At 41.5% G+C, this 13,571-nt stretch overlaps 1 protein-coding gene across 1 annotated transcript in view; it reads right to left on the reverse strand.

Annotated features, from left to right (window-relative positions):
* The window catches only part of LOC114656382 (glycerol-3-phosphate dehydrogenase 1-like protein), a 34,002-nt gene extending 26,976 nt beyond the window's left edge, over positions 1-7,026 (reverse strand). Inside the window, exon 1 of the mRNA XM_028807985.2 lies at positions 6,771-7,026. Within this exon, the coding sequence (XP_028663818.1) occupies positions 6,771-6,811 (41 nt within the window). The 5' untranslated portion in view covers positions 6,812-7,026. The remainder of the gene's footprint in view (positions 1-6,770) is intronic.
* Between the last annotated feature and the right edge of the window lie 6,545 nt (positions 7,027-13,571).

Genomic DNA, 13,571 nt, shown 5'->3' on the forward strand with positions numbered 1-13,571 from the left:
TAGTATATTTACATTAACTCATTTAGCAAATGGCTTTAAATACGGCAATTTCTAGCTTCTGGAGTTTGCATATTCTCTCTTCGGTAACAATTGAGTTTAGGTACTATTGTTGTAATTAGGTTCACTTGTTTAACTGTTTGCCTTAACTGCTCATTTCTCATTTCCCTGTTGCCATGACATGCCGATGGCTGTAATGAAACGTGGCTCCTGTAAGTTATGTGGTTACGGTCATCAGTGCTTTGGTGCGTCAGATGTGTCACTATACAGGTTAGTCGATGTTCAAAGAAAAGCAACTTTTGTGAGCATATTAGTTTTGCTATTTATGCTGCATTCCATTTAATTTGTCAGAGAGCTGGGAATGACGTCACACCCGAGCTGAATGGGTGCCAGTAAAACATTCAGAAAACGAATATGGACAGTCCATGAAAACATTTGTTGTCCTTGCTAAATCCGAAAATATAGTAGACCAGTAACGGCGCACTGCACGAATACACTTGACTTGAGCGTTCCTCGTTCTCATCCTCTTTCTCTGTACGTTTAGCATTCGTGTGCTCAGAGGTTGATGCGCTTGCTGCTTCCTGAGCAGCTCTTCGTTTCTCCACCCTAGCGGCCCGCTTCTTCTCTTCTTTTGTCGGCATCTTTTCACATTTAAACTGATTAAGTCGGTGTTTGTGTTGCAGTTACTTAGAACGTTTTTTTTAAATTTTTCACTTAAGCTGGCACTTAAATCTCCAATCTGCCTCAAGAATGATTTAAGATATGAAGAGGAAGGGGATGTGACGGCGAAGGTGGCAGGGATGAGAATGGTGCCTGTACGCATGCGCCACACGGCCACCCTGCTGGTTGATTCTACAATAAAATAAACATAAAAAGAGGAATAGCCTTGGAGGTCAGTCATCACCCCCGAAAGCAGATAGTAGACGTCACATAGTATACGAGTACCAAATTTCAGGTCAATAAGTCAAACAGTTTGCAAGCTACAGGTGATTTAAAATACTGGACAGACAAATGAACAGCCACGGTTGTGTATTATATATAAAGACCAGTAACGGCGACTACACTTGACTTGAGCATTCCTAGTCTTCAACCTCTTTCTCTGTACGTTTATCATTCGTTTGCTCATAGGTTGATGCGTTTGCTGCTTCCTGGGCAGCTCTTCGTTTCTCCACCCTAGCGGCCTGCTTCTTCTCTTCTTCCATCGGCATCTTTTCGCATTTAAACTGATTAAGTCAGTGTTTGTGTTGCAGTTACTTTGTACGTTTTTTTTTAATTTTCACTTAAGCTGGCACTTAAGTCTTCAGTCTGCCTCAAGAATGATTTAAGATATGAAGGGGTAGGGGAAGTGACGGCGAAGGTGGTAGGGAATGAGAACAGCGCCCATACGCATGCGCCACACAGCTGCCCTGCTGGCCGCTGCTGAGAGCTGATTCTACAATAAAATAAAATAAAAATAAAAAGAGGAATAACCTCAGAGGTCAATCCTCACCCTGAAAGTGGATAGTAGACGTCACGTAACGTATGTGTACCAAATTTCAAGTCAATAAGTCAAACGGTTTGTGAGCTACAAGGTGATTTAAAATCCTGGACAGGCAAATGAACAGCCATGGTAGCGTATTATATACACAGATAACAACGCATTACAGCAAGGGTCCCCAACTCTAGTCCTGGAGAGCCCCAGTGGCAGCAGGTTTTCATTCTAACCCTTTTCTTAATTAGTGACCCGTTTTTCCAGCTAATTAACTTCTTTTGGATTCATTTTAATTGACTTGTTTCTTTAAAGATTTGTTCCCCTGAATTTCTTCATCGTTCCTCTGAGTTGCTTCATTTCTTTCCTTAAACAGCACCCAAACAGAAATGAAATGTGAAGTGAGTGAACCAACAGAAGACCAACTAAGTCAGGGCCTCAAACTCCAACCAATTTCACTCTAACCAGTTACTTAATTAGGCGCCGAGTCTTGTTAATTAATCCCGTTCTTAAATTCCGTGACTTGTTGCTGCTCTCGTGGTTCATTAGCAGGAATTTCTGAAATTGTTGATTTTCTCTTTTCTAAGAGCACTGGGGACCTGAGCAGATCAACATTCCTGAGACCTTCATCTTTGTTTATTTTCAGATATTGTATTTTGGTCACCAGTTGTTTTGATTAATTTTGTATCTCATTTTTGTTTGGCTACTAATTAAGAAAAAAGAAACAATTAAGGGGTCTGAGTCTTCAAGAGCAAGTCAATGAAAATGAATTCAAAAGGAGTTAATTAGCAGCAAAAACAGGTCACTAATTAAGAAAAGGGTTAGAATCAGTGGTTCCCAACTCTTTCCTGAGGACCCACTTTGGCTGCAGGTTTTTGTTCCAACCATATTCACAATCAGTGATAATAATCAATAACATTGAATTAGCTGGTCTTTTTTACTCTTCTCTTATTCTGTATTCAGAAAAACACAACAGTATGGTTTTTACACTTCTTAGACATTTCAAAATATTTCTATTTTGTTCTAAAGCTATAAATGATTAACTCTCTTTTGTTGCTTTCCTATTATTTTCCCTTTTTCCTGTGTAGTTTTCTCCCTTCATTTAACCCTAATAGTGACAATTAACACCCAGGATGATGAAAGCAGCAACGACTTCACTGTCAGATGCGCTAATTAGTAAATAATCAATTAAAGAACCAGAACACCTGGAAAAGCAGAATGAAAATTAGGTTGAAAATAATGTTAACGACTTAAAAAACCTACATATTCCCCATATAACTGCTTATTACATTTTAATAAAAATGTACCAAACTTAGTTTGTAATTTCTACATTGACTATAAAACACAAAAACTAGGAAATAATGACTCACTTAATTAGGCTCAGAGTCCAATGAAAAACAGACGTTGGTTGGAACACAAACCTGCAGCCACAGGGTGTTCCCAGGGCTGAGTTTGGGAACCGCTGGGTAAGAATGAAAGCCTCCAGCCCCCTCCAGGACCGGAGTTGGGGACCCCTGCATTAGACAGTATTTTCCATATCTAAAACACAGTAGCAACATCCCCACACATAAGAGATGGACTGTACTGTTTGTATGACTGATTTATTGAGGCACAAAAACAATGTCAGAAGTGCTAATAAACAGTATAGAACTCTAGCTTTGACTAAAGTGGGCTGAGTTTGTCGCCATTTTCAATTGACGTCATGATCTGAAGTCAGACTTAACCAGCCCTGGGTTTCTGAGTTGGAAATCCAACTTAAGAGGGCATTCCAGTTGAAAATTCCAACTTGGAAATTCTGACTTTTGGTGAACAATAATACTTCAGAATTCAACAGTATCCCTACAAGTAGCAAAATTCAAAATGTGTATAGCTCTCAGAATAAACGCATTCTTAAATTTGTTGCTCCTTACCCCGGGGAACCTAAATCTGCAACTGAATGGGAGAGGCCCACCGAATCAACAAACTAATTAAAAGGGCAGGCTCAGTTAATGGGACAAACTCTGGACCCCCTGGAGGTAGGAGAGGAGGAGAGAATGAAAACAAAACTGAGTGCCATTATGAACAACGCTGCACACCCTTTCTGTGACACACAAACACGGAGAACTTTCAGCCAACGAATTATTCAGCAGAAGTGTGTCAAGAAATACGATTGGGGGGCTGCCTTTATAATATGCCTGTATAGCGCCTCACTGGGACTGCTAAGTCAGAAGTTTTTCTTTTCTTTCTTTTTAAATTAATCATTTTTGTTTATTCTGGTGTGTTTAGATAGTAGGTATTTATCTATCGATCTACGGTATTTATTTATTTAAAGTCCTTCTATAAAAAGCCAAATTTCTCCCGGGGACAAACATAGTTTTATATATTTGCCTCTCTTGATATGACATACATCAGTATTAGACCTGGGAATTAGTAGCGAGCCTACATTTCTGGGGCCCTGAAGTCTGAACTGTTATGGGGGCCCCTTTACAACCAGCAACGAGGACTGGGTAACCACTGTTATCTTCTTCAATGGGGTTGTTCCACGGCAGATCTTTTTTAATAGCTGAACCACTACACCTCAGATTTTGATTTAAATCGCTGTACTGAATCTACTCTCTATATATAAAATCCTAAGCCTAAAAGTGCAACGATTTTATGTCACTTTTTTGTCACTTTTAAATCAGGCTTATTTTAAAACCTACATATATATGTTTGATATCATTCTTTTCAGAATTTATCGAACTTTAATGTGATGTTGTTAGATTTTCAGAATCTTATTCCATTTTTAAATTATAAACTAAAAAATATCAAGAACTCACGTCCCGTGACACAAGACTTTGTGCCAAGAGATTTAACCACTCCCGGGGCCGGAAATAAAAAACAAAGAGCAGGACAGCTGCTGTACAGGCTTTTAAATGTTTGAAGCGCCGCGTGAGATACAGCAGCAACAATCCAGCAGCTGATCGAGCAAAGAGGAGGTAAAAAAAAATATATTTGTTTCTCATTGTATCACCATTTAAGAGGGGGTTTCGGAGGAGCGACCCCGTCTCCTTGGGGTGCGTTCAGAGACGTGACATGGCTGCTGCGTAGCACAGGCAAGGGGGGGTTGGTGAGCGAAGTGAGCAGGGGGCGAACCCCCTTAGTTATACTATATTATTATTTTTTAAAACTCCTCATAAAGTAGACATTTTACATTTTTAAGCAATGTGCACTAAAGTCACTTCTGGGGCAACCTCCAGAATTAGGGTCCCTGATGTTTAAGCTTCATTAATTTAATAGTACATTAGAACAATCCAGACAAGAACAGGCCCACAAAACTCGCCAGTCCTACCCACTTAATTCTAAAAAAAAACCCATCAAGTCGAGTTTTGAAAGTTCCTAAAATCCTACTGTCTACCACACTACCTGGTCACTTATTCCAAGTGTCTTCTTAATGTTTGTGCGAAATTTACCCTTCACAAGTTTCCAACAGTGTCCCCGTGTTCTTGATGAACTCATTTTAAAGTCCACTGGACTAATTCCCTTCATAATTTTAAACGCTTCAATCATGTCACTTAAACTTATTTTGCTTAAACTGAAAAGGCTCAGCTCTTTTAATCTTTCTTAATAATTCATCCCCTGTAGCCCTGGAATCAGCCTAGTCGCTCTTCTCTGGACTTTTTCTAGGGCCAATATTTCCTTTTTTGTAGCCTGGAGACCAAAACTGCACCCAATACTCCAGATGAGGCCTCACCAGTATGTTATAAAGCTTGCGCAGAACCTCCTTGGAATTGTACTCCACATATCATGGCGCTATATGACCTGACATTCTGTTTGCCTTCTTCATGGCTTCAGAACACTGTCTGGTAGTTGATAGTGACAAGTCCACTATGACTCCTAAATCCTTTAGTCTTTCCTAATAACTCATCCCCTGTAGTCCTGAATCAGTCTTGTCGCTCTTCTCTGGCCTTTTTCTAGCACTGCTATGTCCTTTTTGTAGCCTGGAGACCAAAACTGCACACAGTACTCCAGACAAGGCCTCACCAGTGTGTTAGAAAGCTTGAGTGTAACCTTCTTGGACTTGTACTCCTCACAGCAAGACGCTATATAACCTAACATCCTGCTTGCCTTCTTTATGACTTCTGAACACTGTCTGGCAGTTGATAGTCCACTACGACTCCTAAATCCTTCTCATAGATAGATAGATAGATAGATAGATAGATAGATAGATAGATAGATAGATAGATAGATACGAGTGTAATACTTTACTTTACTGACATTAAATTTCATCTGCCACAAATCTGCTCAAGCCTGTATGCTGTCCATGTCCTTCTGTGATGATTTAATGGATTCAAATGTATTTGAAAAGCCACCTATCTTGGTATCACCTGCAAACAGTAGATCCACCCCTGCTGAGAATCCTTCACATTCAGCGTATCAAAGGCCCTTAATATGCCACAGAGATGCATAACTATTTATTGATGGTTTAAAAATGTAATGCAGACAAAATTAATCCTTAGTTAAATGGGTAAACGAGTAACGGGTGTAGTTTTGCAGTACTTAAGCTCAAGTGTTACCCACATTTCTAGGAGATTACGAAAACGTAACGAAGGAAAAATAAAATCCAACCACACTAAAAACGACGGAGCTTGCTCTCATGAAATGCACGCTACCCAAATGAAAAATCAACTTCATGTGCAGTACAAATAATTATAATAATACGTTATTCATAGAGGCGCATGTCACAATACAGCGGTTCAGTTACTGCACTGAAGTGCCGATGGATTGATAACCCGATAAATCAGCGATGATTGTTCGTTTAAACAATCCATCTGAAATTTGAATTAACACTCTCAGTAAACACTGGAAAACTCGGTTAGTGAGCACTAGTTTTGCACATCGCACATGCCGTGCACAAATTGTCGTTTACATTCCTAAGTTCGTGAATGCCTTTGTGGCACGGCATGGCACTCACGCGATTTCGCCGCCTCGAGCCTCCGAGGCGCTCGTTCCAGCCAAAGGGCTGTTTGGGCATGAGGGGACAGAGACACGCTGAGTGCCCGCCGCGCCTAATCGAAGAATTCAGACGAGTCACGCAATTTCCAAGCGGGCATGTGACTCGGATCACGCTGAACGGGACACGCGCACTGAAATATGCCGATCCTCCCAAATGTTGGCACTTGCACAGCGACCACGGGGTTTGTCCCGAGTCTTCGCCATTGTAGCTTTGCCTCACCGATTTAAACGTGAAGCTAAATGCCACTGACCCTTGGCGGTGTATCTCCCTGTCATTCCCCACTACAATATAGCAACTCTCTTGAGTTTTATTTTTTTAATTCAAGCTCACCAGTTTCCTGAGCCGACGATGCAAACTTTCTTTCCAGGCATGATTAAGGATGGACGTTTTCTCCTTTTTTTCTTTCTTTATTTTCCTTTTTCCGCTTGTAAACGAAAACAAAGTACCGCACCCCAAACGAAAGGGTGGAGTGCCTGTGCAAATAGGGAGGCTTCCAATAATAAATTCTGCTCCACTAACAGTTTTACAGACGCCCCTTTCTTTCTTCTGTCAAACTTGCAACATCTGCGCACACTTCCTTAAACATGAGGAGAGCGTCAGGGCAGCTCCCGCCTTCCACCTTGTCCGTAAAGGTTTGGCCCCGCCCCTTTTACCAGGTGCAAAGGAGGAGCGCGGAGTAGCAGCCCACAGCCTCCACCCTGGAGCTCCAACTAGGTGGAGTTAACTTACTCGGCGGTACTTGGTATTATCGGAGTCAGATACTCCTCCCAACAGCTCAAATCTAAGGAGTTTTTTAATAAGACGGAGCTTTGGAGGTCTGCTGCTAGACTCTATTGGCGCCCATTGGAGTAAACCCCACCCACTTGGAACGCCCATTAGAGTTAACTCTGCCTACTTAGAGCTCCAAGGAGTAGGCTCAGGGCTGAAGAGATACACTATAATAATAATTCTTTACATTTACATAGCGCTTTTCTCACTACTCAGCGTGCTTTACATATAGTGTGGGGAGCCACTTCAACCTCCACAAATGTGTACTACCAACCTGGATGATCATATGCTCTTCTCTGATTGCATTCTGCCCTTCAAATGACTTTTCAGGGTTTATTCTTGCCTTGCATCCTGTGCTAGCTGGGATAGGCTCCAGCACCCCTTGCAACGCTGTTCAGAACAAAGCGGGTTAGATAATGACTGATGGACTAATTCTATTCTTTTGATGCTTCCTCACAGAAGATAGTAGTAAAAGAAGAATGGGAAGAGTGCTATATAAATACAATGTATTATTATTTTATTATTAAGAAGAAGAAGACAATACATTTATATAGTTCTTTCCAAGACGCTCAAAACACTTTACATAGGGAGGGGTGAGGCACTGCAAGCATCAATACCCACCTGGATGTTGCGATGGCAGCCATTTATGCAACCGTATGCTCACCACATATGAACTATTAGGTGGTGAAGGGGAGACAAAGAGAGAGTGACAATTAGAGACAGGGTATGATTAGGGGGCTAGAATGACTAGGCCTTGATGGACAATTTAGCTTGGACATTGGGGACCACCCTACTTTTTATGAAAGATACCTAGGGATCCTTATGACCAAAGACAGTCAGGACTTTTGTTTTTCATCTCTTCCCAAGGATGGTGTCATTTTCACAGCACAGTGTCCCTGTCACTGCACTGGGACATTGGGATCCACATTCAGACCACAACTCTCTGTTGTGCCTATACATGTCCAAGGGCCGTCTTAACCGCATCATAGGCCCCTGGGGCAAAGTAGTGCACTGGGGCCCCTCTTTTGATAGCAAAACAGAAACATACATAGAAATCAGAAACATTGTGGGCTGCTATGCTCCTGGGGCCCCTGGCCAGTGCCCATTGTGTCCCTACGGTAAGATGGCCCTGTCCAACACCTCTTCTAGCAGCAACACAAGCTTTTCGAAGATGGTCTACAATCCAAGTACCAGCCGGGCCTGAACATGTTTAGCTTCAGGTGGATGACCTGTTCTGAAGTGCATGTGGTATATACAGTACTTGGAAGCAGCAGGCATAGCTGTGTGTCTTTTGCCAGGGTGCCACAGTTAACTTTGATGTTATGTACAGAGGTACCGTCTTTGGTGCCTAGGAGGGGAAGGGTAGGGGGGTTATGCAGAGAAACGTCATACTGGTAACATTTTGACCCTGATCGATTAGTTTTCACTATGACATGCAATTTTCCTGTCATTATGAAAAGACTATTTCTTTGTAATTCTTGTCCATATATATCGCATGTCTTAAGTAATAGAAGAGCAAACTACTGCATTTTGCTTAGTGGCTTCTCCAAGTGTATTGCAATTCGATTCAAAACCACTCATTACTCATGCCAAAACTGAATCTAATCAAATGACCAATCAGCAGCAAAATTTTGCACAAATAATCCTCCATATGTGATGGCTACTGTGGGAAAGAATCCAGTTGGCCTTCTTTCTGGCCTTTTTGTGATATGGCTCAATGACAGAGGTCTGCTACAAACCAATAATTTTACTGCTAACTTTAACAATACTGTTAAGATAGTTCACGGTATATTCTTAACACTAAGGTTGTCAAATTTGTCTGTATTCATTGTAAATTTAAGGCATTAAACTAAAGCAGGTTACAATGGGTACTAGAACGGGACCTGCTGTACCACCAGCTTTGTTGGCTGGGTAGAAATGGGTTTCTTTTCGTACTACCTAGGCTTTGTACCAAATCTGTACAAAAGATATATTGACGACTGTGTTGGTGCCACCTCTTTCTCCTGGAACTACAGGAATTTATTAATGATTTTACTAGTTTCCATTGTAAGGGACAGCCAGCAGCTCAAGTAACATGGACAGAAGAACAGAAGCACTTCCAGGTCGGACACTATATAAAGGACTGCTGTGAACCCAGCAAGCTTTGTCCACCTCCAACTGACTGTGGCTCGCTTGCCAGCACTTTCGGGTCAGATAGAGAACTTGCGTTTTCTTCAGCCAGGAAGAATTTCTGGATTTCCGTCCTCACTAGTACTTCCGGGCTATGAGGGAAGCACGACTCCCCAGGTCTTCCTGCACCGTCTCCTGGTGGCACCCACAGTGCCCAAGAGGGCTGTGAAGCCGAACTCCAAATCCCATAGTGCCCTGCGGGTATCCGGGGCACTGCTATGCTGTAGGAACATCCCCATCTAGTGACTTGGGGGAGGCAGTGACTAAGCGTAGTTGTCTTCCCCCATCCTTCCCTTCTCGTGGGCATCCTGGCTGTCCCTTATACCATCTATCTCTCAGGTTTATACAGTAGTTGATGTTTCCACCACAACTCTACCATTTTTAAATAGCGGCCTTTCTATTATTTTGCTTTGCTGGGTGTTGAAATCTCAGTCTATTACCAGTCAACTGACTCGGACAGTTACATTCTCTACATTGCCTTCCATCCCTGACATGCTAAAAACTCTCTGCCTCTTTCACAGTTCTATAGACTCCATCACCTCTGCAGTGAATAGGTTGATTCCTTTAAGGAAGCATTCAGAATGAGGAATTTCTTCATTGACAGCGGATACTCTTCTCACGTTGTGGACAGAGCCCTCACTCAATCCAGGAGTAGATTTCATAACATCCGCTCTAAAAGGAACCCATCCAGTCACCCATGTTCTATACCCATTTAAACCACAGCAGGGGCACGGAGAAGCTGGAGTCTATACCATCAGGCACAGGACACAAGGCAGGAACAATCCCTGACTGGGGGAACACACATCACACACCCTTAGAGGAACACCAATAATGAAACTCATATCCTGTTGGCACTCTTACTCCATCAGTTCCACTTATTTTAACACTCTTATCTCTCACACAGGTCATCAAACAAAATTTCCCCATGTTGCAAACTGATTCTTCCATGTGAGCTTTTTTTTTTCTAACTTTCCACTGATCTCCTTCCATCCACCACCTAACCTACACAAACGTTTACGTCCAAAGCGGAGAAGGAGAAGAGCCATATTGCTCCTCAGACATTTTGAGCTGTAATGGCTGCCACTGTGTCACTTTTATATATGACACCAATAATACCATTGTATCTGGTCCCTCTGGTAAATTCAATATTAAATAATGGGCCTCTGGCCAGTCTATTAATCTTATCTACTGCATTTCTTGTAGGACATGTCCAGCCATCTGCACAGGTGAAATACAGAGATGGCCAGCAGAGTGTTTAAGGGAGCACTTTTGAACTATTAAAATTAAAGACCTTGCAAAGCCTGTTTCAAAACACCTCACATCCCTTGATCATAACCACACAGATCTCTCTGTTTGTGTTCTTTCACATGACTTTGAAGACACTTTTTCAAAGAATAACAGAAGATGTGAAGATCATTGTTGTTAGGAATTATCTGTGTGTCTATATTTAGAATCATTTATTGTTTGTGGGCTGTTCTGACCATTATTTTGGGCTCCTGTCATTAGGGAAAATGTAGTTGTCATGGGCATTAATGATGTACAAAACAATTCTTTTTAGTGATTTGATTCATGGGCGGCACAGTGGTAGAGCTGCTGCCTCGCAGTAAGGAGAACTGGGTTCGCTTCCAGGGTCCTCCCTGCGTGGAGTTTGCATGTTCTCCCTGTGTCTGCGTGGGTTTCCTCCCACAGTCCAAAGACATGCAGGTTAGGTGCACTGGCAATCCTAAATTGTCCCTAGTGTGTGCTTGGTGTGGGGGTGTGTGCGCCCTGCGGTGGGCTGGCGCCCTGCCCTGGGTTTGTTTCCTGCCTTGCGTCCTGTGTTGGCTGGGATTGGCTCCAGCAGACCCCCGTGACCCTGTAGTTAGGATATAGCGGGTTGGATAATGGATGGATGGATTTGACTCATTTCGTTCAGTTCACCAAAATGATTCGAATCTCTGAATCATTGATTTGTTCACTTCAAAAACAACAAGGTATCTTCTAGTTTAAAATCTAGAATCGTATCATAACAGGGTAACAACTTTAACCACCAAACAATACAAACAATACAAAAAGCAAGCAACAAAATAATTAATTTACACATGATAATAATAATAATGCTCTATTGAATTTTTACAACAAATAACATCCATCCATCCATTTTCCAACCCGCTGAATCCGAACACAGGGTCACGGGGGTCTGCTGGAGCCAATCCCAGCCAACACAGGGCACAAGGCAGGAACTAACCCTGGGCAGGGTGCCAACCCACCGCAGCAACAAATAACATTTCAACAATAAATAGAAAAAAATCAATCTTACAAATAGAACCTTAGAATACTGCACACATTACGATAAAACTATGTGAATATTGAAATATGACTAAACAAAATTATTTTCAGTTTTGGATTAATCTCCCGTCCTTTCTGATACAATACATATATCGTCAAGAAACTGAGCTGCGATTCAATATACTGCGAGTCCCTTGTCTGCAGTTCAGTACACGAACTGATTCTTTCAGTGAACTAGTTTGATAACATGATATCCTATATGGTGTTCCACAAAGCTCTATCCTGGGTCCGCTGCTCTTCTCAATCTACATGCTTCCATTAGGTCAGATTATCTCAGGGCACAACGTGAGCTACCACAGCTATGCTGATGACACACAGCTTTATTTATCAATTGCACCTGATGACCCAGATTCTCTTGATTCACTAACACACTGTCTAACTTGTATCTCAGAATGGATGAATTGTAACTTTCTCAAATTAAATAAAGAGAAAACTGAAATCTTAGTGATTGGCAATAATGGATACAATGAGGCTATTAGAAATAAACTGGATGCATTAGGATTAAAAGTCAAAAAGGAGGTAAAAAGCTTAGGGGTAACTGTTGACTGTAATCTACATTTTAAATCGCATATTAATCAGATCACTAGGACAGCATTTTTTCACTTAAGAAACATAGCAAAAGTTAAACCTCTTATATCACTGAAAGATGCGGAGAAATTAGTTCACACGTTTGTTTTCAGTCGACTAGATTACTGTAACGCACTCCTCTCAGGACTACCCAAAAAAGACATAAATCGTTTGCAACTAGTGCAGAATGCAGCTGCTAGAATCCTTACCAGGAAAAGAAAATCCGAGCACATCTCTCCAGTTTTGATGTCACTACACTGGTTACCTGTGTCATTCAAGATTGACTTTAAAATTCTGCTTATGGTTTATAAAGCCTTAAATAATCTCGCCCCATCTTATATATCGGAATGTCTGACGTCTTATATTCCAAATCGCAACCTCAGATCCACAACCGAGTGTCTCCTTAGAATTCCAAGAGCAAAACTTAAAAGAAGTGGTGAGGCGGCCTTCTGCTGTTATGCACCTAAAATCTGGAATAGCCTGCCAGTAGGAATTTGCCAGGCTAATAGAGTGGAGCACTTTAAAAAACTGCTGAAAACACATTACTTTAACATGGCCTTCTCATAACTTCACTGTAATTTAAATCCTGATACTCTGTATATCCAATTCATTATAATAACTATTCATGGTGGCTCTAAAATCTGTACTAACCCCCACTCTCTCTTCTGTTTCCTTTTCCGGTGTCCAAGCCACCACCATCTACTCAAAGCACCATGATGTTCCAACAATGATGGATGGATTAAAAGCCAGAAGTCTGTATGACCATCAGCATCAAGTGACTCCGTGAGAACCCTAACTACAAAGAGGACCATTTCATTTATGTTAGGTAGAATGCCCAGAGGGGATTGGGAGGTCTCGTGGCCTGGAACCCCTGCAGATTTTATTTTTTCTCCAGCTTTCTGGAGGTTTTTTTTTTTGTTTTTTCTGTCCACCATGGCCATCGGACCTTACTCCTTTTCTATGTTAACTAATGCTGTCTTATTTTAATTTATTTTGTCTTTTATTTTTCATTTCTTCATTATGTAAAGCACTTTGAGCTACTTTTTGTATGAAAATGTGCTATATAAATAAATGTTGTTGTTGTTGTAGTTTAGTATACTGTACTGCGAGTCAATTGCAGTTCATTCCACAGTTCAGTACATGAACTGATTCTTTCGGTGAACTAGTTCAGTGTACTGTACTGCAAATCTCTTGTCTGCTGTTCATGAACAAACTTGCAATGGTTCTCCAGTTCAGTTGGGGGCATACTAGTTTATTCAGTCTGTATACTGTGATGGTAATAGTCACACAGTCAGAGTG

Source organism: Erpetoichthys calabaricus, chromosome 8, assembly GCF_900747795.2.
Source record: "Erpetoichthys calabaricus chromosome 8, fErpCal1.3, whole genome shotgun sequence".
NCBI classification, from domain to species: Eukaryota; Metazoa; Chordata; class Cladistia; order Polypteriformes; family Polypteridae; genus Erpetoichthys; species Erpetoichthys calabaricus.